The sequence below is a fragment of the Pseudonaja textilis genome, chromosome 3 (genome assembly GCF_049901715.1).
Source record: "Pseudonaja textilis isolate UNSWEBS1 chromosome 3, rPseTex1.2, whole genome shotgun sequence".
In the NCBI taxonomy this organism is placed as follows: Eukaryota; Metazoa; Chordata; class Lepidosauria; order Squamata; family Elapidae; genus Pseudonaja; species Pseudonaja textilis.
The window spans coordinates 102,746,266-102,772,241 of record NC_141992.1 but is presented as its reverse complement, the minus strand read 5'-3'; the positions used below and the strand labels follow the sequence as shown (position 1 = coordinate 102,772,241).

At 36.7% G+C, this 25,976-nt stretch overlaps 2 protein-coding genes across 4 annotated transcripts in view; one reads left to right on the top strand and one right to left on the bottom strand.

The window, feature by feature from the left end:
* Positions 1-238: 238 nt before the first annotated feature.
* METTL18 (methyltransferase 18, RPL3 N3(tau)-histidine) lies at positions 239-2,787 on the bottom strand. Of its 2 annotated transcripts, none has more exons than XM_026703427.2 (2): positions 2,554-2,787; positions 239-1,397 (listed from the first exon to the last, which is right to left on the bottom strand). In XM_026703427.2, the coding sequence occupies exon 2, from the start codon at positions 1,392-1,394 to the stop codon at positions 327-329; it is 1,068 nt and encodes a 355-aa protein (XP_026559212.1). In that variant the 5' UTR covers positions 1,395-1,397; positions 2,554-2,787; the 3' UTR covers positions 239-326. The 2 variants fall into 2 exon arrangements, with proteins under 2 accessions (XP_026559212.1, XP_026559211.1); XM_026703426.2 differs by having other exon boundaries at positions 2,525-2,671.
* FIRRM (FIGNL1 interacting regulator of recombination and mitosis) overlaps positions 2,788-25,976 on the top strand; it is a 36,314-nt gene continuing 13,125 nt past the window's right edge. The window contains exons 1-17 of one of the 2 annotated variants that reach the window (XM_026703398.2): positions 2,788-2,976; positions 7,483-7,522; positions 9,386-9,474; positions 10,892-10,996; positions 11,588-11,728; positions 12,568-12,730; positions 12,929-13,013; positions 15,385-15,523; positions 16,071-16,151; positions 17,429-17,493; positions 21,343-21,491; positions 22,082-22,211; positions 22,595-22,781; positions 23,381-23,463; positions 23,614-23,665; positions 24,442-24,531; positions 25,497-25,682. In XM_026703398.2, coding sequence (XP_026559183.2) covers positions 2,788-2,976; positions 7,483-7,522; positions 9,386-9,474; positions 10,892-10,996; positions 11,588-11,728; positions 12,568-12,730; positions 12,929-13,013; positions 15,385-15,523; positions 16,071-16,151; positions 17,429-17,493; positions 21,343-21,491; positions 22,082-22,211; positions 22,595-22,781; positions 23,381-23,463; positions 23,614-23,665; positions 24,442-24,531; positions 25,497-25,682 — 1,974 coding nt within the window. Of the gene's footprint in view, positions 2,977-7,482; positions 7,523-9,385; positions 9,475-10,888; positions 10,997-11,587; positions 11,729-12,567; positions 12,731-12,928; positions 13,014-15,384; positions 15,524-16,070; positions 16,152-17,428; positions 17,494-21,342; positions 21,492-22,081; positions 22,212-22,594; positions 22,782-23,380; positions 23,464-23,613; positions 23,666-24,441; positions 24,532-25,496; positions 25,683-25,976 lie in introns of both variants that reach the window. The other variant, XM_026703397.2, reaches the window with a different exon arrangement.

Genomic DNA, 25,976 nt, shown 5'->3' with positions numbered 1-25,976 from the left:
CTGAGGCAGCGGGTCTTGGCGATTTCATCCATTGGTGTCAGGGGACAGCTCATAATTTTTTGTGCTGTGCTCATCCTCTGTAATGCCTGTCTGCGGCTGTCAAGCCAGCATACCATACCATAAGACAATATGTAAGGATACTTTCTATCATAGACCAATAGAAATTATGTGGTATATACCTTGCACAAATAATTATAAATAATTCAGAGACAAGAAGAAAACCATAAATGAAAAAGGGTTTGGTGTAAGTAAAGACAAATGTAGTAGTAATTTATTACACCTCTGATAACAGAAAATACATATTTCATAATATGCATGTTAGCATGTTAACAGGAATTCTTAAATGTTAGTTCAATTATGAAACGCTTGAGCCCCTTCTCAATAACTTTAACCACTTGAGATTTAAATACATTCTTCTTTTCTATGAAACTTGTAAAAAGGTGGACCCCTCCTCCACACCCAAAATAATGTGCTTTGCTAGCTAAAAATATGGTGCCCTTTCTTGACAATAAACTTGAAAGTGCATCATGGAAAGCTTCGTAGTAATTAGGATTATAAATAGTTTCTGATGTAAGTATAAGATCATATTTTACTACAGGTTTGGTGTTATTTAAAATAAAATGACTAAATTCTGACCATTCCCCAGAAAAAAATTTGCATTTAGGCAGAAAATCTTGGGTGAAGTCTTTTTTCCTAGATTGATTTAGGTGAAGCTTGGTATCTTCCTCACCACTGTCATCTTGAGGAGAAAAATTAGCCAGTATGTTCGGCATGGTGATTTCTTCAATTACTGAACTGTTATAATCTTGAAAATGAACTTCTTTGGCATTTCCTTTTAGTGCAACAATTCCTAACAGTCCAACTCCACACCCAAGGTCCAAAACTGACTTCTGTGCAAACTGAATATCAGTTTCTGATAAATAATCCAGGAGATCAAAAGTGCATTCCCAAATCTTTAAACCTCCTTCATAGACACCTGTAATTAGGTCAGATTGAGAAGAAATGCTAGACATGTTTTCTTTGACAGAGTTCCCTGGGAGTGCAGTTGCTACCACATAAATATTTACATGGTGAATGCCTGGTAAAGTTGCAATAGTTTTGCTCTCAAGGACTTTACTGACATCTTTAGGAATATCATGTACCTTGGCAGATTTGGGACAGGATTGTTTCCTCAACAAACTTGTATCAGGATTTGCATTCAAAGTACTGTGGTCTGATATATTAGCAGTGGTTCCAGGTAAATAGCAATTTAATTTATTTTCTTCTGAGGTAATGTTATTGCTGTTTTCCTGATTATTCAATAGGACCATTTCCTGCTGTAGCTTTTCATTCTCAGCAGTATCTGTTCTGTTTTCTGCTATTTTGTCTACAGAGAAGTTGAATTGAAATTCCATTGTCTTGAGAAATAAACAGAAAAAAAGTTTGTCTTTATTAATATGCAAACACATACTGATTTTGGCTGTACTTAAAAATAGATGTACAAAACTTATTTTTAAAGTGACATTAACTTCTACAGTTATAGTTTCCTATAACTTTCTAATATCCTTATAAATGTATACAGTATATATGTGTCTTAACAATACTCATACAGTTGTAGAAAGTTAGCCTCTCCTAGAAGAATGAAATATTTTAGAAAATATTAAAAAGACAGAATATTATATTTTCCTGGATGAGAAAAGGAGAAGCATGTTTTTAAAGACAAAACAGCTCCCTGCCCCCCTGCTTCAGCTCCAGGGTGATGGGATTAAGACATGGCCCTCAACATGATAGGATTAGCCCTCTACCCATCTCACCACATGGCACCTGGGACATCATCCAGCAAGATTTAACCAAGCCTGGGAATCAAGACAACTTACAAAGTTACCCCTGCATGGCCCCATGGGAGTCTGACAACCAACCAGGATACATTTCTTGCCACAGGAAACAGGCAGCAAGTTCAAAGCCCAACAGAAGGTATAAACCTCTCTCCCTCTCTCACGTGCTCACACCACGTGGTCCTGTTCCACCATTAAACCATCCTTCCAAGCAATATCCTGTCTTTCTTCCCACTTGGAACTGAACCCAGATGGACGTTTCTTCCAACACAGTAAATGCTACCCCATCCTGTGGTTTATCTGGTTATGCCAGGGGTCTTCAAACTTGACAGCTTTAAGACTTGTGGACTTCGACTCCCAGAATTCCTCCTCCAGTCATGTTAGCTCAGGAATTCTGGGAGTTGAAGCCCACAAGTCTTAAACTTTCCAAGTCTGAAGACCCTTGGGTTATGCCTTCGTGTGTTGAAAGGAATTCCAGAGACAGCAATCTTCGTTGTCCAGGAAAAAAGATATGCCAGATTTGAGGCAGGATTATTTTGTCCCCAAATCTAATTCAGTTTCAAAAATCTTTTTCCCAGCTTTTCCACGGCATGACCAAATCTGACACACCAAGTATTTTCCTGCCAAGTACTACCTTAATTATGCAACTCCCCCACTACACACACCCCACATAGACACTCCCCTCCCCCTTCCAGGAGCAGCCTAATTACCACACAATACAGGATCCTTTCCCCCCAACCTCGTGAATGGTGGCGTTGGCAGACTCAGAAGACTAAGCCTCTCACGGGAGGAGGAGGAGAGGAGGAGGAGGAGGACGCCTCTAGCCCACGGCAGGGCAGCCCATCGACTTAGCGGAGAGGCAGGCCGGCGGGTGAACAAGCGAAAGCCCACGAGGCCCAGGCGGGGGTCTCGCTTTCCAAAGGCTTTCCAGAGCAGCTCCGGCGCAGGACTAGCCCGCCCTCGAGCTGGCTCTATGATCGCCGCGGTGTTTGATGGGAATCGCGCTGAGCGGAGGAGGAGGGCCTTCGCTTTTGGCGGCAGATACGGAGTGAGCGCCATGGCTCAGGCCGAGCCTGAGGAGGTGTCGCTGTTGTCCGAGGTGGAGGGCTGGGATCCAGAGGCATGCCGTCGCCAGCTTTCCGCCGCTCTGCCGCGCCTTTTCATATCCTTCTCAATTGCGATAGCCGAGGCGCGGGGGCAGTTGGGAATGGGAAAAGCAAAGGTGCCCCCCCTTCCCCGTCCTTTAATTTATCGTTTTCAATTCCATTCGCACTTGTTTTGAGAGTCTCCTTGTTTATTCCTCACCCACTTCCATAATCCCACGATAATAATTTACCCTCTGCCGGTGTTTGTGATGGTCAGTGGTTTCCTCGGCCCTTGCAAGCCTCGCAGCCGGCCGAGGGGACGGCTAGAAAGGAAGCGCTCCAAGTGTGGGAAATGAGAACGGGCCGTAGGAAACGCAGGTAAAGCCTTGCGCTCAGCCGTTTCTCCAACGCAGCCGCCTGATCATTAAATATATTTCTTGAGTTTATTTGTTTTTCGTTCCATTTCCACAGACAGCGGCTTACAATTGCCAACGTAAAATTCAAACGTTGGATAGCAGTAAATAATAACAAATCAGTGGAAGCTCCCTTTCGGAGATCTGATTTTTCTGAGCCCCCATTCGCTTGAAGAGCCTCCATGGATGGAGGAGGCGCTTGTCATAGCTTTCTGCCTGGAGGGAACCAAAAGAGATTGAAACGACCTCACTGAACAGGAATGAAAGAATGAAGCAGTGCAGTAACTGAAGCGATACTACACTGTGTACATGGAGGGAAACAAGCGGAGCAAGAGACTGGTGTCTGCTTCTCCCCATCTCTCTTGTAGTGTTGGCACTAATTTCTAAAATCTTGCTTCATTCTTAATTGCCTTGCTTATTTGCCCCTCCTGTTCATTTGCTCGCTTTCAACAATGCCTACTATTAATATATTTTTTGGGAATGCAAGATGTCTCTCTAGTTTAAACATACAATGATATAGAAAAGACATATCTTTTTTAAAGGTACATGCAGTATAGTAGAAAAACTTACAGCTTTATTTACAGCATTATCATTGAATTCTTTTTGATTTTTAAGTGATTGTGTTTATATTTATAAATTTTAAATTCCTGTTTTTGTTTGCTTTCTGCCTTGAGTAGAAGGGTGTATAAATCAAATAGGTAAACATTTTAATCCTCCAGAGTCCTTCCTTTAGCTAGTTGTAAATGCACACATCTTAAATATACAAAAAGTTTAACATTTAACTATATTTAACTGACATTTTCACTATATTAAGATAGAAACAAAATAAATGCAATAGTATTATGTTTCATGACCAGTAAGTAGTGTTTATTGTGACAAAAATTTTTAGCCACAGAATAGAATTTGGAAGCAATATTTTATTAGAGCATGGTTCTTATTTCAGTGCATTAATGTTGAAGTTACTGCTGAAGTCTATTTGGCTGTTTTGGCCCTTATGTTTTTGTTTGGTTGTTACTATAATTGTTAAATGCAAAGATGTAAAATGTTACATTTGGGAGTGGTTCAGAAACAGCAGCTAATTAGAAAATATAGCCCCATTCTAATCAACTGAGATCAAATCTCATCTGTTTTATATAGTTATGATCATACTGATCTTATACCAGTTTTCAAATGTAATTCACAATGCTGTTTTTGATTTGTAAAACCTTAAAACAACTGGGAAAAGTATCCTAAATATCACCTTCTGATTCAAGGATCTGCTTGGATATTGGGATTGGTTGTTCTCTAAGATGTACAGTATTCCTACACTTCCTATCCCCCTTGATAGGAAGTAAAGAAGCTAATGATATATTGTCCTTAAAATAATTATCCAGGGAGTTTGCCTATCGTTATAACCTAAATTAAAAAGGGAAATAAAACAAGTCAAAACAAACAATTGAAAATCAAAAAGAAATCCTATACATTATTTTAAGATGAACAGCCAAAATGCAGATATGCTAGGGTAATTAGAAAAACATTGATGGTGGCCTGTGGGCTTGATGCATCATATGCAAGCCACCCCCACCCCAGCTCTGCAAAGGTAAAAAAACGTCACAATATATCCCGTGACATCAATATGACACAGCGAGTTTGACACCTGAGATTTGGAGGAACCAAATACTTTTACCACTGTTTAAACTACCAACAAATATATAGTTCTATTTTTCACTTGGTTGCAATGACAAATTCTGTCTGATTTTAGATCAAAACTGATTCCTCCTCTCGAGGCCCAGAGGATCCTGGAGTTTCAGTTCTTTGGGTTGAGATACATCCTATGCTCTGCAAGCCACAGACATTTTTATTTGGAAATAGTAATCTCAATTGGTGTAGCCAACGTAGCTTAAACTACTGTTGTTTAGGGGACTTCCGGTTTGAAGAGCTTTGGCGACAGACAGAAATCCGCAATCGTGCAAGGTTTCTGTCTGGGCTCGCCGCTTGAACGCCCTGAGCGGGCTGGTTTCGGGGCTAAGCCACCCCGTAGAGGTGGTGAAGAGCGGGGAGACCGCCAGCAGGGTTGAGGAGAGCTGCATCTCTCCTCCTCAACTGGCCATTACTCCCTTTCCCGAAGGCAGTTGCAGCGGTGGTCAGAAATGGCCACCACAAAGGAGAACTCGACTGGAAAAGAAGGTGCAGGAGGAAGATAAGTGAAAATTTTGGCTGACCGGGTTAAATTGTAAAAGCAACAACTAAGGTACCCTGGAATTTAAACTTACAAAAAATAACATCGCTCCCAAAGAAGAGTCGGAAGCAGCAAAGGAAAGTGAAAAGGGAAAGGTTTGGCTTTTTTCCCCTTCTCTCTCCTTCCCTATACTGACAACTAAGAGACTTAAATAAGAAATTGGAAAAATCCGCTTTGACATCAATAGGCAATTAAGCTGAAAATAAAACAAAATGCCAAAGGGATAATAAAGATTTCTGGACATTAAAAATTTTCTTTTTCATAAGCAGGAAGGGAGAGAAAAAGAATAAGGGCAGGATCTGGAAGAGGGAGGAGACTGCCTGGAATTAAAAAGAATCTACACTAAAACTTCAACAACTTCTAAAAGATACATTTTAACTGAACCTTTGCAACTAAATAGTAACCCCAGGAAGAGAAAGTGAAAAAAAAGAGCAAAAAAGAAACAGCTTGTATTTGGATTATTTGGTGATCTTTGGATTCTTGGTTATTATATTTGAATGACTAAAATCAATTGGGTGGTTGTTTAAAAATTTATGCAATGGCACCACTTCTGGATGAATTGAAAATGGAACTTAAAAAGTACAAAGAAGATGCATAAGAAGGGAAGGGTTCTTTTGGCTTTGTTTTTAAATTCTTAGAAAGAATGGAGATTTGGATCTATGAGAAACAACAAGAAAAGACTGCAAAACAAGAAGACTGGGACAAAGAAGAAGCCATCTTTAATGAACAAGCAATTTTATGTGGGGAAGAAAAAGGAAGGGGAAAGAATGGAGAATTTAAGACTTAAAAAAACAACCAAAGAAAAGAAAAATAATTCAAAAAATAAGTATAATACTGGAAAGCAACAGAAAAGGGGAATACAGAAGAGAGAAATAGAGGTAGAGAGACAAGGGGGTAAAAAGGGGAGAGAGAAGAAGAGAGGGAAGAAGGAAAGGAAAAGAAGTTACAAAGGACCGGAGCAAGATATAGAGAAACAGGACCTATTTAGAGATAATGGGTGAAAATCTAACTGAAAAAGGGATTCTGTAAAGGTACATAAGATTGTATTGTTATATTAGTAATAGAAATAACTTTAGAAAATTGGAAACAACGTATGATTAAAATGAGGGATAAAATAGTGCAATTTAGTGAAATGTTTGTGAATAAAATAAGTGAAACAAAGTAAATGAGAAAATTGAATTAGGAAGGAACGGGAACATTTCAATTAGTTAATGTTGTATAAAATATAAGTGATGGGGGGGGGAATTAACTATGGAAAGCTTATAACTGTTCCCATAGAAGTATGATATTTAATTGAAAAGTAATGTTAAAGATGTTAAGACTTTAATGAATATTAATATTAATGATAGAATTGAATTGGAATGGAATGTTGTTTTAATTATATACATTTATAATTTTTTCTTTTTTTAAAGAATACAGTGTGTATTTTAAGAATGTACCAAGCGGAATCCGAATGGAAGTTATGTATTATATTGAATGTTACAACTTTAGGGAAAAGATATAAAAGCGTCATACTCCAATCAGTAACTACAGGAGAAATTTTGTTTAATGAGAAAAGATAATAGATAATTGAAACAGGACAGACAAAAAATATAAATACAATGATTTGAACTGAGATGAGATAATTAAAATTGAGAAAATTAAAAGAGGGGAGAAGCTATGCAGAAAATGTAAAATAGTAATAAGATATGGAATAGAATATAAAAATGAGCATGAACCTGAATTTGTGTCTGTACGAAGAAATGTAACCCGGGATTATGCTACTTTCAAAAAAGATGTTTTTTTTTCTCTTTGTGAAAACTCAAATAAAATTTACAAAAAAAACCCTACTGTTGTTTAGTTGAAAGCAGAACCATTAGTATATATTGTGAATTAAATTAGTGTGCTCAGATGTTGATAAAGCTCAACTTTATTTTAAGATAGGAATATGCTATTTTTCTTAATATTTGTACTCTTTATATCAGGCAACTGACAGTGGGATTCAGCATATATGTAAGTAGTTTCTGTATAGACTTTTAAAGTATGCTTAATTCCTTTATTTGTTTGTAATTATTAAATTCTATGAATATGCACAAAACAGATTTATTTTGAACCCAGATCAAATCATTGTGTACTGGAGGTTCTGCAAAATTGTCTCAGGTCAGCCACAATTCATGATAACATTTTGGTGGTTCCAAGCTATGCATGACACAAAGTCTGGGCAAGGCAAGCAGACCAAAGCTGGTGCTTTTCTATCTTCGTATGTCCTAGGAGGTAAATCTCACCTGCCAGCTGTTCTGTGGGTGTTGTTACATTTATGTCAGCAAGATCTTTTCTGGAATCACCCTGCTTATAGAAATTCAGAATTTCTCAAATGAACATCTAAATATGAGTGCTTTAGAGCCACCAACCAAGCCAAATTATCCTGTCAACCATCCTTTGCTTCCTTCAGTCAATGATACCAAAGAAACTAAATGTATTAATCCTAGCTGGTTAGATCTTCATAGTTAAATGATTCAGAAAGAATGCAAGATTTTTCAGTAAACATGCTATATGGGAATTCAAAATGAAGGCAGCAAAGTATTCAACAAAGGAGAATATTTGTAGCTCAGGGTCGAAATGTGCGGTCCTTAATGTTCTCCGAGCTTGATTATTTTTTTGCATATATTTCATTAGCCAAAGTAGGTAACATCAGTACTAGTCATGGATGATGTTGCCTTATTTGAATAATGCAGCGTCTGCAGGAAAACAAGTTCAGAGACCAAGGACCTCTCAGAAAGGTATTCTCTGGCAGTACATTAGTTATATTTACCGTATGGGGACAGGACAAATTCTAAATATAACTTCAAATTCTAAGCATCATAAAATGGTTATGGTTAGAACGCTGCTTAATACATGAAGAATATTACCGGTACTTATTTCTTAGACAATTACAGCTCCATACTACAGTATTTCTGGTTTCTGAAAAGATGTTACTTTTTTGCAAGATCAGAATGCTAAGAATTGCAGTCTATTATCATTCTCATTATTTATCACTCTCATTATTTTGGCTCCCTCACCTATAAATTATTTTCTTTTTCTGGAAACTTACCTTAGGCAGCAATAAACTTCACAAAATTTTTCTCAGAGTTGAATTTTCAAATGGAGGAGTTTCTACGTCTATACCATGTTATCATACTTCATGCTGAGCCTGTTCATTCTTATGGGGGTAATCTATGGAATCACAACTACAGTTTCTATCATTTGGACCAAGAAGGGAGTCTTTCTTGCAACAGTCATACAAACTCTGCTCTGAAATACAAAAGACTTTTGAGCACATTCTGGGTCAGTGTAAGTAGGGGAAGGACTGCCCTGAGAAAAATGGGGAGGAAAATACATTACTGTGTAACAGAGATGTACACAGGCAATAGTAAATTTTTGCCCCAAGTATGAAACATACTCCTTTAAAAAAACACTTGTTGGAAAAAAAGACCAAACAGAAACATTTATAATTAAATATACACAAAACTATACATAAAAAGTGCTTAAAAATGAAAAGAATGCAACAGAAAATAGAAAGTATCACTAGCGATTAACAAAACATCTTAAAAGATAGCAACAATAAAGCAGATCTGTCCTAAAATGCAGTGATTTTTACAATATTTACAGTAAATAATGATACTGATTTAATAGGAAATAAGTAGGTTATTCTCTCTTCCAGCCTGTCATGCCATCCAATTAAACACAAAATTAAAGTGGAAATATTAGTAATACTAATTGTTAAAATCTGTTTAGTATTTCCATATTTGTGGTTAAAAGCTGTAAAATGTCACATTGAGACTGTTCACTGGGATATAAACCTTGGATTTATGATTTATTAAATTTATTTATTTACAGATATCTTAAGGATTCTGACACAGAGATTTCTACCTCACATAAAACTTTCAGAATTGGAGAAAGGTTTTTTCTCAAAAATATTCCCAAAGGTATGATATTGTATATTATGAGCTGAAAAGTGTGAATTAGTAACTATTATGTGTATGTGTGCATACTCAAACGCCTTTCAATCCATTTTGCTTTCCTGGATAAGTTATTGAAGTTTTCTTGGCAAGATTTTTCAGAAGTGGTTTGCCATTGCCTCCTTCGTAGGGCTGAGAGAAAATGATAGCTCAAAGTCACCCTTCTAGCTTTGGGCTTAAGGCAGGATTAGAATTCATAGTTTCCTTGTTTCTAGCCTGGTGCATTAGTTACTACAAATTGGCTCTAATAACTCCTGGCTATGCTGATAGTCCTCCACTTACAGTCTTTCATTTAGATCAGTGAGTTTGTCCTCCCTACTTTTTTTCTGTTTTCTTTATTGAAGAAATCTGGGCTTCTGGTCGGTACCGGTTGGGAGGGGATTAAGCAAGGGAAAGCTTTTGGGGAGCTCTTGCCTATATAGGCAAGTGGCTGGCTTCTTCAAAACCTAGCAAGAGCCAGGAAAGGTTTGCAGTCTCCCTTTGGCCAGCTAGTCAAGGCAGAGGTGCCTAGCCCACTATTGCGGCTTCATTGCCTAAGCATGGAGGCTTGTTTAGAAGCCTCTCGGGCATTGGAATGCAATGCTAGGCACTAACCTAGTTGGTTTCCTTCCCCTACAGGGCTGTTTTGGGCTTTGTAAACTTATTGTTGCTTGTCTTCCTTTATGGACTCAGCTGGGTCTGGGCCACCCAGGGCCGTCTCCACTCATGAGGTGCCCGTGCTCATTTAAAGACCCATGTGTTCATTTAACTTCAGCATCAGAGACAGCAAGAAGTGAGGGCTGTTAAGCGAGGTTGTCACGACTTGTGGCAGAAATGGGCAGGCTCCATTATGGTCACAGATGGATCGTGTATGCTTCTTTAGGAAGGAAGGCTATGTAAATATCTATATAACTAAGCACAATATCAAAAGTTATTGTGGATCAACCAAATTTACTTTAGCTAAGCATTGACTGGAATCTAAACAGGCTACAATGATTCAAATGCAGCTGGAGTTTAGTTTTGTTTTTGCCAGCTGTACCCCCTATGGCCTCATTCTCTGCCCAGTTGGGTGTGAAATTTGGAGCTTCTATTCTAGTGCTGTACTATTGCACTGCAAGAAAAGAAAGGATAAGACTCTTGTCCCCTGATGTTCATGCTCTTTAGATCTTTGTTTCTTTCTAGGATATCTTAATTCAGTGCCTGCTAATATGAAGGAGGGTGGATTTTTTTGTGAGTGTCCTGGCTGATAACCATTGCAGACCTTGAATTTCTCTTGTATTTATTAAAAGCTATCAAGGGTAGTAAATGTCATTCCATTTTATAACAAATCACAGTGTTTTGTTTGCATTTAATTTATTGCTTTCAGTTAATATTGTTTCAGTTGTGATTGTTTTTGTTCAAGCAGACCATAGAATTGTTTGACCTTTTATTATATGAAATATCCGCTGAAGCCACAAGATTAACAAATAAGAATTTACAGTTAAACATGACATTGAGAAACCATCTTCAGGTAAATCTAGCTCGAAGAATTGTCCGTATCTTGTTTTTCTATTATTCTAAGATTTGGGGGCTAATTTATACCAACTACAAAAAGTAAATCCATTGAAAATGTGTGAGCAGTTGCTGTTTTTGTCCTGTTGCATATAATTTATGTGTGGCTGTGATTTCAGAAAAAGAAAATTAATTGCAACTGCTACTTTTTTTCTGGGTTGCTGGATTTTTCAGATGAATGTTTTTCTGCCCAATGCAGCTGAATTATTAAGACAGACTTATTAATGCAGATTGAACCCACCACCGAGCTAATAAAAATTATTTTTTCATATGTATTCTCAAGGTTAAGCGTTCTATTTTCAAAGAAACAAACGACATTTGATCTTTGTTTAGTATATGGCATATGCTAGATGATCTTTGTAGAATGGCTAAATACACAGATATATATTTTAAAGCATTAAAACATTGATGTCCAAAGTATTTAGTTTGTTTTTCTCTTCTTTGAAGTCAAAATTTAACAGTAAAAAAATAATTTTTAAGACATCAGATTTCTGCTGCAGTTTTCTTTTCAACATTTATTATTTTATTAATAATATTTTTTTCTTAACAGGCCCTGATACATATGTTAGAAGTATTAACAGATTGTGTGCAACACATTTGTAGTAGACAGGAGATGGTACCCTTGGAACATGTCTATAGCCTTCCCTCTTCTGTTCTTCATGTAATCAAGAATACATTTCTACACTGCAAGGTTAGTGAGGCTATGTTTTGAAAATGAGCTCTATACACTAATGTCCTTGTATTATATCTTAATTTATATTTCATTGAAGTTTCATGATAAATTACACTTAAAATGTAATGACAAGAATGAAGATACTAATCTGCAGTAATCTTAATTTCACTTTTGTCAACAGAAGCAAAAGCATTCATCAAAGCACAACTGAAATCAATTATTTTAACAATTCAATTACTACCTTTTAAAACCAATTTTAGCATATATTTTAGTTTTCACTTTGTGCTTTAGATGGGATTATTCTATTTTTTTTTAACCATGTATGATTACACTAATAAAAATGATTCTTTCATATAATCTGTTCCCATTAACTTTGTAACCTCAGTTCTTAAAAATTAAAGATTACTTTAGTGTTAATTTGCTTCACCAGTTTTGTATCTGTCAGAAGGTGCAAACCATTTTAAATTTAATGTAAACCATTTTTAATTCAAAGAAAGTTTTTCTGACCTTGCTGAAAATATTCTAATCTTAAATGTATCAATTCAAAGTGTTTTTATATTGCTAAGGAAGTGTTTCATTTTACTATAAAATAACATATAATCCCCAATATGTGCTTGTGTGCTTGAAATCAGTACAGCATTGAGAAATTTGGTGTGTAATTTAATTCAATATTGTGCACATTTATATCTTTTTAAAAAATTCTTCCAAACACTCATGTTTAACAGCTACAGATAATATGAAGGATAAAATTATCTGGATTATTAATTATTGAATAAATGCTTCCAAGTTCTTGGACCATCTCAACTGCTAATCTAGTAATCTAATAATTTTATCTTTGAATTTCTGTTTCGCTACAGAGCAGTGAATCTTTATATGCAGAGTGTCTCCACATGGTTTCTGATTTACTACAGTCTTTGTTTAAGGGGACCTATAGTTTACAAAAACAGCTTATGCTGCTGCTGGATATTTTGTCTATAAATTCCTGTGCTACTGAAGACAGCATAAGAATTATGGCATCAGGTGTGTATTTTTAAACAGATCTCACTTTATTGATACATGGCACTAAATGTCCAAATGTACTTCTCTTTGATGAACATTGTTAAAGAAGACATAAAAGTAATAGAAAGCCTTCATTGACTATATATTCTACATAGCCATCTATTGTATTCAGTACTGTTTTTTTCTTGCATTAATTTTTTATATTTATTTCCTCTATAGTGATTCACACTATGCTGGAGATCTGTTCTGCTATTTCCAGCATAGATCATGCACTGCATGCAAACACATGGAAGTTTATAATCAGGTAATTTTAAGCTATCACTTTTCTTAATTATGCAATCGAAAATTTGGAAGGGGTTTGGATAGGGTTTCCACCCTACATTCTGTATCTTGCAGTAGCACCGCAGGAACATTGGGAGTATAGCAAAAGATGCAGACCTATCTTCTGTCTTCATTGTTTTACTGCAACTGATGTACAGTACCTTGATTTTCCCAAGCAGAAGAGCTACTACCTCTTCAACACTTTGATAGACCTCCATGAATTTATTTAATACCCTTTAAAACCATCTAAGTTCATGGGTACTTCTACATCCTGTGGTAATTAATTCCACAGATACATTCCTTTGTTTGTTCTAAATCTCTTCCATAGTTAGCAATCTAAATTTGACTTCCAGGACCTGCTGACTAAATATAAGGTTCTTCAGTGTTCTTATGATTGATATAGAACAGAGGTATCAAACTCAGTTTCATTGAGTGCCGCATCAGGGCTGTGGTTGACCTTCGGGGGGGCCTTTAGGTGGATGTGACCAATTAGGTGGGTGTGGTCAGCTAGACACCACTCACTGGGCATGGCTAACTGGGCATGGCCAGTTTTCCACCACTCCCCAAACTGCTGGCATGTTTCTTCTTCCCATTGGGAAGACCAGGCCATTGGGTGGGCTAGGACAAAGCCACACGGGCTGGCCCCTTATATTTTCCAGGACAGCCCTGCGGGCCAGATCTGACCACATCGCAGGCTGAATCTTGCCCATAGGCCTTGTGTTTGACACCCCTGATAGAATAATACAGTTGCAAGAAAACTTTCTATGCAGATATACAGATAATCAGAGTTGGAAGGGACCTTGGAAGTCATCTAGTCCACCCCCCCGCCCAAGCAGTCCGATCTCTTCTTGAAAGTCTCAAGTGATGGTGCTCCCACAACTTCCGAGGGCTAAGCTGTTCCATTGGTTGATTGTTCTCATGGTCAGAAAGTTTCTCCTTATTTCCAGGTTAAATCTCTCCTTGTTCAGTTTCCATCCATTATTCCTTGTCTGGCCTACAGGCGCTTTAGAAAATAACTTGACCCCTTCCTCTCTGTGGCAGCCCCTCAAATATTGGAAGACTGCTATCATGTCTCCCCTGGTCCTTCTCTTCACTAGACTAGCCATATCCAGTTCCTGTAACTGTTCTTCATATATTTTAGTCTCCAGTCCCCTAATCATCCTGGTTGCTCTTCTCTGTACTTTTTCTAGAGCCTCAACATCTTTTTTATAGTGTGGTGACCAAAAGTGGATGCTGTACTCTAGGTGTGATCTTAGTTAGGCCTTATAGAGTACTATTAGTACCTCACTTGATCTTGATTGTATCCCTCTGTTAATGCAATTTAGGATTGCATTAGCTTTTTGGGTGGCTGCTGAACACTGCTGGCTCATTTAGCTGGTTGTCCACTAGGACTCCAAGATCCCTCTCACAATTACTGCTATTGAGCCTGGTTTCACCCAGTCTATATGTGTACTTTTGGTTTTTCTTGCCTAAGTGTAGGACTTTACTTTTCTCTATACTGAATTTCATTTTATTAGATATGGCCCAGTGTTCTAGTCTGTCAAGATCTATCTGGATCTTGAGCCTATCTTCTTGGGTGTTAGTCCAACCCTTTGTCTGAGCAGAGGACCCTACACCATATTTGGGCAGGAGCAGTGCCCATTTTGTAGTAAATATTATGTACAGACACATCATCCACTTCTGACTGCTGGTAAGATCATGGCTTGTACTTTTAGGGTAATTATTCAGCATTCTCTGAATATCTGATTATCTTGTTTGATTAATCTTCAGAGCCCATAGGGATGCTTTTTGAAAACAGCAAAACTATGCCAAAAGTTCTTGACTTTAGTCAGCATTGGTTCGGACTTATGATCCCAAAAGAACACTACATAGTATGTCCATTTTGTCAAGCTTGCCCCAAGCAGGTTGTAACTCCATGACATCAGACATATCTTGAGAGCAGCTATAATGAACTTTGGGTGGAAATCACATCTATCTAATCACATCTATATAAGCCCTCCCAATTTGTAGAATGTGAGTCCCATTTCTGGATGCCACAGTTTGATCAGTGTTTACCAGATGCTACTTGTATTCATCTACTCAGGACCATTCTTGCTTCAACATCTGGTAGATCACTCAACATGAATCTGTGAAGCCGAGTCATTTTGTCACAAATGTAAGCCAGAAGTACAGGAAGAAGAAAAAAGAAATCTAAGATCTTTTTTCAACTCCTCTTATGTTGTCTGCATCAATAGTGACAGATGCTGAACTTCCCCATAGATACTAGTTGCCATACCCACACTTGTTCATTGTTAGAAAGAATGATGCCAAATCTGATGATCATTTAAGAACTGTTGAATATTTGTCTTTGCCAGGCAGATTCTCAAGCACAAATCCTTAATAAAGGACAGTTTGAAACATTCAGATATCTTTAGTGGACTTTGTGAGGACATCTTGTTTTCTTTCCAATCTTGCTTGCAGCTGGCTGAACACATGAAACTCTCTGGAACGCAGGTGAATAGATTATAACACAACTTCCTTAAACTGATGCTCCCAGATATCTTGGGAGGAAAAGTATCAAGTCCTAACTAGTGTGGCTCCGAGCCTTAATTTGGTGCTTTAAAGCAGTGGTGTAGCAGAGACTTCATAGAAAAAAATGATGTGGTTTTCTTAAATCAAGCATACAAATTATAATTTTTTTCAGACTAGCCATAAAATGCCTGATATAGAATGGAAGCTAAGATGTTGTTAAAAATAAGCCTGTTTTCAAAATTCTTAAGCACTTGTATCAGATTATTAAATTTACATAACTAAAAGTGGCACATTAGAAGCTGTACCACAATTTTTATAATATAATTAATTGTTTCCCTCACTTCTTCTGATCATGTTAAATTATCACTAACTGCACATGAGTGATTAGAAGACCTATGTTGCTGCAGTTTCTATCCTGAATTGACTTGTCCAGGGGAATGGGAATGAGATAACCTGAATTTAGATAATTTTTCTAGGACGTTGTTAGTGCTGTACATTTCAGGTATTCTATTTTTGTTTTTTTGAATAGGAGATTATTGATTACAAGATATTCCAGAGAACGATAAAACTGTGTAGATTCTTTGCCAATTCTCTAATGCACTACATTAAGGTAAGAGTTGTAATTGGCTTCAATTTTATTAATATTAATTTAGCATTCTTACTAATGGTGGTGCCATGCACTTTTTATCCAAAGCTACAAATGAACATGTCTAAACTTTGTTCTATTCTTTTTCTCTCAATCTTCCATTTGGATGCTAATGGTAGTATTCTGTGTAGTGCTTCTAAATCAACAAAAACACTTCTTGATGGAAATATTCTAAACTATATTACAAATTAAGTAACATTAAATTAAAGTGGCAAGTGTATTATTAACCCCTTTTCTAAACTTTAAAATGCTTCCAGGAGATCTTGCATATAATTTGGCCCCAACAGTGAATGCAATTCTGTCATTTATTAGAGATGTCAAACTACAATGACAGTGATGCACCCACCAACAGGCTGCTCAATTACAGAAGAGAAAACTTCATTTGATTTCTGAATCTTTAATGTGTGAGTCTCTTTGTTGCCTTGCCCGAACTGTATGTAACCCTCAAGATTGTGCAGGATAACAAAATTTAAAGTTCATAGTTTTAAATAAATGTATTTTTTATAATTATTCATGTGACATATCCTGTCTTCTGCTACTAAAGCAACCAATTATTAAAATTAAAAGTAGTACATTAAATTAAAAGTACAAAAAATAAAAATTCTTATTAATCCATCAGTTAATTAAATAAAGCCCTGGCAAAAGAGAATGGGAGGGCAAAATAACTTCTATGGTAATGTAGCCCACAACCTAGCAGCGATGCCAGGAGCAAGGCCCTGTCCTCTGCCCCAGAGAAAAGGACTCTGAGAGAAAGAATGGATAGTTCAGTATCCAGTTGGGTTTTTAAAAGTTAACACTAATATTCTAAACCATACTTGGAAAGCAGTGAATCACCTGGGCAGATATTTCAATATAGGCCCCTTTGACTTTTCTATCTTCTGCTAGTTTATATCTAGCTGTACCATGTTCTGAGCCAGCTGAACTTTGCAGTACTTTTCCAGGCTGGCTCTTGGTAGCATACATTGCAACAGTTGAGATGGAGTGTGATTGGGTTGTCTATAAAATTTGCTAAATTTGAAGTAACATACTAGTTATAATTGCACAGATAGGTTTCTCATCACAGGTGCCAGCACAGCTAAGGTTTAAAGAGCATTTCTAGTCCATAGATTCTAGAGAGAGCACAACCCTATCCGGACTCATGGCCTCTGATTCCAGTTTACTGTTGCTCAGCATCCCCTGTGATTGGTATTTTAGTTTTTGGCATTTATATTTAACACTGTTTAACACTTGTTACTTTACAGGAGTTCACTTCATTCCTAGTAGATTCTTGCTTTCAGCTTCACCAGACATATCTTCAAATATACAGGTAAATGAAACATAGCTTAATAACTATTTGATTTTACTGTAGAATGCTCCTCTACCCATGTTTTCTGAACTTGAATTTGAAACTAATTTGAAAGCCATTTTCCAGGTATGGTTTTCAAATTTGGAATTACAAAGCTGAAATTTTTGGCATTCAAGAAATGGGGCCCATAAACTAAGACCCAGTGCGGAGTGTGCTTAATGAGTCTGTGATGGTCTTGCTATATAATAATAATAAACAAAAAGATAACTAGCATGTAGTTACATGTAGCTAGCCATGTAGCTAGCCATCATAGCCAGTATGGAACATAAAAATATTAAATTATTTTCCTGTAAGCAAGATACTGTTTCAAGGGATCTCTAATTCAGATAGCAACAACATCAACCCCAAACAAAAAACATTCCACTACTTCTTTGCTGTTCCTCAGATTTTAATTGTTAAATGAATGGGGGTATTAACAACCAGGAAAAAAATCTTTGAATTTGGAGTCTTTGGGAAGCATTTTATCCTATTAGATAACAAGTAGAATAGAGTAGAGTAGAATTGAATTGAATTGAATTGAAAAATCTTAAACTGGCCAGGTGCGATTGGACACACAAGGAATTTGTCTTGGTGCAAATGCTTTCAGTATACATAAAAGAAAAGATACATTTGTCAAGAGTCAAGAATCATCAGGTATAACACTTATAGGATACAATACATAGGATACAATCAGCAATCAAATCATACTAGGAAACAGTCAATATAAATCGTAAGGATACAAGCGACCAAGTTACAGTCATACAGTCACAAGTGGGAGGGGATGGGCGATAAGGAGTGATGAGAAGATTAATAGTAATACTAATGCAGACTTTGTAAATAGTTGAAAAACATAACAGCAAACACATTTGTTATTAGAAGAGAGAATGTTAGCTATCATGGGTTGGAAAGGTCCAAAATTTTGTATTATTCAGAACTGAAACAGAAATTAAAGTAGACTGAAGATAGAGTAGCACAAATATTTATTTATTAATTTGTTTCTTTCTTTATTTATTTATTTAATATGCCATCCATCCACCCAATATTTATGTAGTGTATAATAATGTCCTCCTGCATATTACTATTTCACATAAACAAATGCTTTTTAATCATATTTTTGTCTACCACCAGTTCTTGCTTAGCCAAGTTTAAATCAATTTAAGATCTATTTATTGCCCTCTGAAGGCAAATACTCTGATTGGATTTTACCCCATAGCAAGTCATGATGTCTCTGTATTTAAATGAAAGCTTATAAGAGGAAATCCCAACATGCAACCAAAATAAATCCTTAGTAAGACCACACCTGGAATACTATATCCAGTTTTGGTCACCACATTATAAAAAAGATGTTGAGACTTGGAAAAAAATCCAGAAGAGCAACTAGAGGCCTGGAGATTAAAACTTATGAAGAACGGTTACAGGAACTGGGTATGTCTAGTCTGGAAAAGAGAAATACTAGGGGTGATATGATAGGGGTATGTCACAAAGAAAAGGGGGTCAAATTATTCTCCAAAGCACCAGAGGTCAGGACAAGAAACAATGGATGGAAACTAATCAAGGAGCGAAGTAACCTGGAATTAAGGAGAAACTTCCTAACAATAAGAACAATTAACCACTGGAACCACTTGCCTTCAAAAGTTGTAGGTGCTTCATCACTGGATATTTTAAAGAAAAGACTGTAAAGCCATGTTTCTGAAACGGTATAGAGTCTTCTGCTTGAGCAGAGGGTTAGACTAGAAGACCTCCAAGGCCCCTTCCAGCTCTATTCTGATTGATGGATTGTATTCAGCATTACTTGAATACAACTTTTTAAAAATTTGATGCTTGACCTTTGGTACTAATGTTGTTCGAGACAATGAATTCCCTTCTGCTATTAGCAGAAGTCAATATTTGCAATGGTGGCAAATATCTAGCTCCGGTTTAGGATGAGATTCTTCCTCCAAGCTGTTGGTTTCTGGACATTTCACTACCAGGATAAGTAACATCTTCAGCAGACTTTAGGGGATGTCAGTATTCTTCTGTTTATAAGGGCTTTAGGTATGGGTGTGTCAAGTGAGGATCTTGTGATGGGTCAGCTGTGAATCATCAGTGAGTCTTGTGATGGGACTTGTGATAAGAGATTACAATCAGATCAGTTGCATTGGTTACTGTTGACTTTGTAGATTACATTGTTTCTTTCATTTGAATTTTGTCTTTGTTTCTGGATAATTCCTGGTGGAGTCTGGCTGTGGGTTTGGGGGCTATTATTATTCCTAGGGGTTGGAGAAGTCTGGCTGTCATTTCTGACACCCCTTTTGTGTATGGTAGGGTTAGTTTTTGCATAGTGGTTGGCTGTGTGGTGTGTTGTGGATTGGGTGCTGTGTCAGAATATGAAGTTTTTGGATAGCCGTTAGGGAGAAAGACGTCGAGCAGCTGTTCCTCTTCTGCTTTTTGCAGTATGGTGCTGCAGTGTGTCCTGGCCCTTATGAACCGGGTCTGGAAACAGCTTCTTTAGTGTGCGGTGGGATTGTTGCTTGCAAAGATAAGGATCTGGTCTGTGTGTATGTGTTTGCTCTTAGACCTGGGTTTCTAGTTCTCTGTCGTCTAGTCTCCTTATGTCATCATCAAGGAATGGGAGTCTGTTGTCTGTTTCCTTTTTGCGGGTGAATTTGAGCCAAGGGGGTATATTATTAAATAGGTGGTGTGTTTCTTCAATTTTGAAGCATCTGATGATGACGGAGGTGTCATCAACGTAGCATGTCTGTTAGGAATTTAAGCTACCTAACAGCTATTTGGGTTGGAAATATATAAACCAGGATAGACATTTTAATACTGTATCTTTAAGAAAATACTAAATCTGTAATTGGGTGTGGTTTCCCAAATGACCATAAGATGGAGCCAGAAACCCGGGTTGTCTTAGTCTTAGTCTCAGAAGTGAAGTGAGTCTCTGTTTCCTTCTGTTGGAGAGTTTTGCCGTTCCTCCATTTCTCCTAATTGACTGATATTCTTGGATTTGATGTAAGTCTGTTACTGAACTGTTTTTGATACTGGACTTTGTTACTGGATTATCCCTGGATTGAAAACTGACTGATTTACCTGTGAGTGACTTTGGACTGTGTTTGAACTTTGCTTAAAAGTTTCTGGAAGTAAAAACCTACATTTACTGCACATTGTATCTGTGTGCTGTGTGTGTATTATTCAAATACTTCTCTCACTACGTCTCCCTGTATGCACTCATTCTCCTAACAGGGAATTACCTCAAAAATGTCCAGTATTTCGGTTGGATGGGGGGTAGAGCTATGGATTCGAGTCATTAAATGATTGTTTCTGCTATTAGGCTTGGTATGAGTGATCCATCAGGGTACCGTCTATTTAGTTATAGATTTTCCCATTGAACTTGAAGTATGTGTTGAAGCATAGATCCAGGAGTTTCATGATGGTTTCTGTGGACATGAAGTGTTCTTTAGTGGCATCATCTTTGTGAGTATGGTGTTTAGTGAGTAGTGGTGTATGGTTTGTTTAGCCAGGTTGATGGCAATCGACATGAAGAGAGCAGTGACGTTGAAGGAGTCCATAATTTCTTCCTTGTTGATTTTGGTGTGTTTGATGCATTAGAGAAATTGTTCTAGGGAGTTTATGATGTGCTAAATGCAACCATTGAACTTCTAATCAGTTGGGAATAAGGTATTTGAAAATCTATAAACCGCTCTGCTTTGTACTATTTTGAATCCTAAAAGTTCATTTTTAATATTTAATATTATACCTCAACAGTTAAGGGCATGTTAAGTACTGTATAAGAAATGGGACTTGCATAATGCATACAGCAATGAGACATTCTGCATTCCTTTTCAACAGTAAGTTTCCACCAAGTCTTCATGCTCTGGTAATTTCTGAGGCTCATCAGGATGAAATAGCCAAGGGATTCCTAATGTCACTGGATTCTCTCCTCCTCCCGTTACTTGCCTTTAGGCCTTTTGTAGAAGTCGTGTTAAGTAAAACTTTAGGTAAGTTTAAAAGTCCTGAATATGCTCCAGTATATTAACTTTTCACAAAGAACTAGTACTGTATATTCAAAGGCTCTTATCCTCACTCATTTCTTGTAAAATATAGACTCACTGCAACAGTATTGCATGCACTTTTAAATCTAATGTTGACATAACCTGCTTAATTCAAGCTCTTTTATTTTCGTATAGCTAATGCGCTTTTCAGACAAAAATAAAGCAAGAAATATGTTAGTTATATCTGCTTTCTTTACTTTTTTAGGTATATCATAGCACAAGCATGAGTAATCATGATTGGTTCTAACTCTTCAAATTGCTAATTAGAACTGAGACTAACTACCAAAGAAAGAAAGAAAAATACAATTTAAACTTTTGGAAAACCAACAGCAAATATTTTAAAAAGATAGGTTTCCTAGTAAGATAGTTTAGGTTGTCATTACAAAATTCAGTTCCATGAACTATCAAGTATTTCTAGGATTGTTTTTGTGGATTAGTTAGGCTTGTCAAACTTGAGAAGTCAATAACAATTACTGTATGTATTTTGTTATTTATTTAACCAAAATGCATTTGCTGTCTGTTTTTCCAAATTTCAGCTCTCTCTCCTGAGCTGCATTTTCCACAATGTCAGCTTCTTCTTTCTTTAATGGCGTTGTTACCATCCCAGCCCCAGGATGTGCAGGCTCTGTGGAACAGTGGAAGTCAGCTCCCAGAAGAGATTCCCAGGTGCTTCCTACTGTCATGAATCTGTGTTTGACATGTGTGAGTGTATTTGAGTCTGATTATTCTCTGCTGATAAGCCAAGACTTTGACACATCCTGAACTTGCTTTATGAAAACAGGTTGCATTGTTTTAGTGAAGGAAATGTAGTATTTGGTTTTAATGAAGCAAGTGAAATTCAACATTGAGTTTTAAATTAATATGTTTACAATATTAATGATGATATATGAACTTATATTTGACTTATATAATTGGTGTCCTCCTTGTTTGTATTTTTCAGAAATCTAGTGATTAATACTACGCTTCAGTCTATTTGTTTTAGTGATGTGTGAGGACTAGTACCAAGGATCTTTGTAGAGTATGAACTCTTCTGTTCTGTTTCCTCACAGGTTGCCCTTGTTTGCAGCCTTACTGCTCAGTCTTCAGCAGTGTCCCAGTGAGCTCTCCCTTCCTGTCTTCTTACAAAGAGCAACAGAGACAGGACAAGCTGAGGGCCCTCTCACATTTTACCACTACGTTTGCATCCACTTGTGTACCTTTATAACATCCCTCTCAGTTTCACATTTCCATTTATTGGTAAGGAATATTGCAACTCTTAACTGGGAGGGGAATTTCAACTTTAAAACCAGGCATTTATTGTAGACGATTTGGGTAGATCATGCTTCACTAATGTGGATTACATTAATTGTGATTTAAAAATAAAAGAAATGCACACATATTATCATTATTAAAATTGAGCTCTTATTAGCTTCTGCTTTTCAGTACATAGTTGTTCTTTCCTCCATCCATTTCCCCATTGCCTCTGATCCAGGTAAATTACTCATTATTCATCTTACTAACATCTTACTCAGAAAGCTGTACATTTATAAAGCTATACATTTCATATTGTCTAAAGCTATACATTTCATATTGTAGCCTTGTGTTATTTGTTGGTGATAATATGATATACATGGGCAGAAGTGCACACTTTCTCTCAAATAGGATCATGATTTCTTAATGCAACAATTATGTATAATTTCAAAATATGCTCAAAGCTGCGAGTCAAATCCTAAAGTATTTTTCTATAGTTCTATTCAACTGGGAGTCTACCTTTTCGCTTTACTGCCTATGGGATGACAATTAAAAAAACAACTTTTGGTTTCTCTTTGTCTGTTTGTTATCTGTTTAATGTTTAGGAATCTTTGCTGCTGGAAACTGTATTAGGTCCAAATATGATTATGGCTCTCCTAGCTATGGATGTCTGGTGCTTCCTTGCCCGGTAAGACCAAAGGTGTGCTGAAGGATGAGGGGCTTAAAACTAAATGACAATTTGAGTTCAAATGTTCCCATTGAAAGATCATTCCAAAGTAATAAAGATTGGCTGGTCATGGATTTATATACTAATCTTACTGTCTTTCTCATCTTTTAGGTATGGAACGGAAGACTTGTGTGCACACCATACCTTTATAATAGCACATGTGGTAAGCAGCATTTGGGTTTCTTATAAAAAAGACTAATTTGAACTAAACAGAAATAGTAAAGTCAGGCAAAGAACAATATGAAGTTTAAATGGTCTAATTCCAGATTTTTTGATACCTTGGAAAGTGTTATTTTATAATACAGAAAAATGCTAATTTTCCCCTGACTTGCTTATAAACAAAGTGGTAAATGCTGGTTTTGTAATTTAGAAAAATAGGAATAAGAAAAAAATGGTCAAATTGATTACTGCATTGGTGATGCACATATCTAAGCTGAGTGCCTTCAGATTACTTAAAGCTGTATTCCTGGCCAAGCCAGTATTTCTCTTGGGGCTCTTTCCCTGAAATTTTGCTACTTGGATGAAATGCTTTTGGAGTGTTCAATTGTGATTAATTTTGGTAAGCAGTTTTTAAAAATGTGTTTGGTATTTTTACTTAAGTTGTCAGGACCTTTACTAAACCATTTCTTGTCTTTTGGGTGCTCTGATATTAAATTTTTGAATAAGAAGAAATTCTTGTTTCTTCTTATGAAAGCAAAATAAATGCATTTGAAAAGGTTGATATGAAAGGGTGATTGGTCAGTTAGGCTAGATAGTCCGTATAGCAGACATTTTGCATTTCTGATGACGAATCTATAAATGTTGAGAAAATTATGACAGTGGACTAATTGCTGCCTAAAATTAGGCAAATGTGTACATAGGTGCAGATTCTGGGCATTCAGATGAAGTTGATTAAATATTGTTTCATTTAAAAACCGTCTGTTTTGTGTTCAACTTCAGGTAAAAGCTTGTCCTGCTGAATGTTACCAAGTCTCTTTCCTAGGGGTTCTATTACGACGTTTGCTCTTTCTGATGGCCCCAGATCACCAGGCAAGTCTCACCTGATGTGGGTCAGCTTATAAATATTGAGCTTTCTTTCTTCAATGTGAATATCAACTCACTAGCTAATATGAATCAGTTTTTTGTTTGTTTGCAGTGAACAGTAAAATATACTCATTATTGCAGGACAGTTTATTTCTGGTGATTAATTATAACATGGAATGAAAAAGGAAGATTTTAACATGGAATGGAAAAGGAAGCTTTTCTTTTCCTTTAATTTGACTATCAATTACTTTTCCACCTGATTTGAAATATTTAAGATATATAAGATATATATAACATTGATGAAATATTTAATATCTTAAATATTTCATCAATGTTCTTCATTGTGATCTCTGTGTTTCTATCATGTTCCCTTTGTGGCTGCTCATGATGTCATTTAGAATATTTAGAGCAGGGTAGACAGCAGCCTGTAGGCTTCTGTGCATTCCCATGACTCCTGTCATAACTATTACTGAAATTAGTGTCACAATTCCCATCATTTGGAGACAACCAACACATGGAAATTATTGTATAAGACCCCAAATAGGTTTTGCATAAGTTAAAAATCATAGCCCTTCCCACAAACAAAACAAAAAAATCCACTCTTCTAAAAACTAGGCAGAAGCCCACTTGGGTTTCTGTATTTGGTAAACATTATAAATGGTGATAGCCTGAAGGTGACATTGGTGGCTTGTGAAGGGGTCTTGCTTGTATGTGTATGAGAAGAGGAATAGTTGAATGTGATTCCAGAAATCATTGTGGAAAGGTTGTGAAAGTTGCATTCCTCAGAGCATCTAACTGACTGAGGTGTTATGGCCTTTTCTTTTAGTGTTAAAAGTATAACTACATTTTAGACTTATTGCTATGGGTAGAAGAAAGAGCAAGTTATGTCCTGGGTAGAAGAATAAATTGTTGATTTCCCCCCCACTTTCATGCAGCACTTATCCCATGCTTTTGTTTTCATTTCTTTGTAGTTAAAATTCACCCAAAAGTTTCCTCCAAAAGATTCTGAGAACCTACTACTGTGGCAACACCTTTCTTTCCAGGCTCTGTTACCATTACACAGACAGATGGTTGCTCATGAACTTTTTGTGGTAGGGCTTGTGCAATGTCAGGAGTGGCTGAATAGTGAAAAATCATTGAATGAACTTCCACAAGTGGTAAGAAAAAGTGTGAATCAAAGGATTCTTTTTATAAATTAAAAACTGATGGGAATTATTTTGTCTTCCTTAGTTCCTATCTTTTCTGAGAAGCCTGTACATATAGACAGATAGACCGATATCCTGTGATTTTTCATAATACGGGGTTTAATGTTTCCTGGCTTTACAAAGAGGAGTGGCCCAACTGTATCCAGCACCATCTATTGCAGTGAATCTTCATGAAGGGGGGAGAGTTCTGAATTACAAAGCTATTACTTGAAAAGAGAGTGCAGTGAACTGTTTTCCTCCTCACAG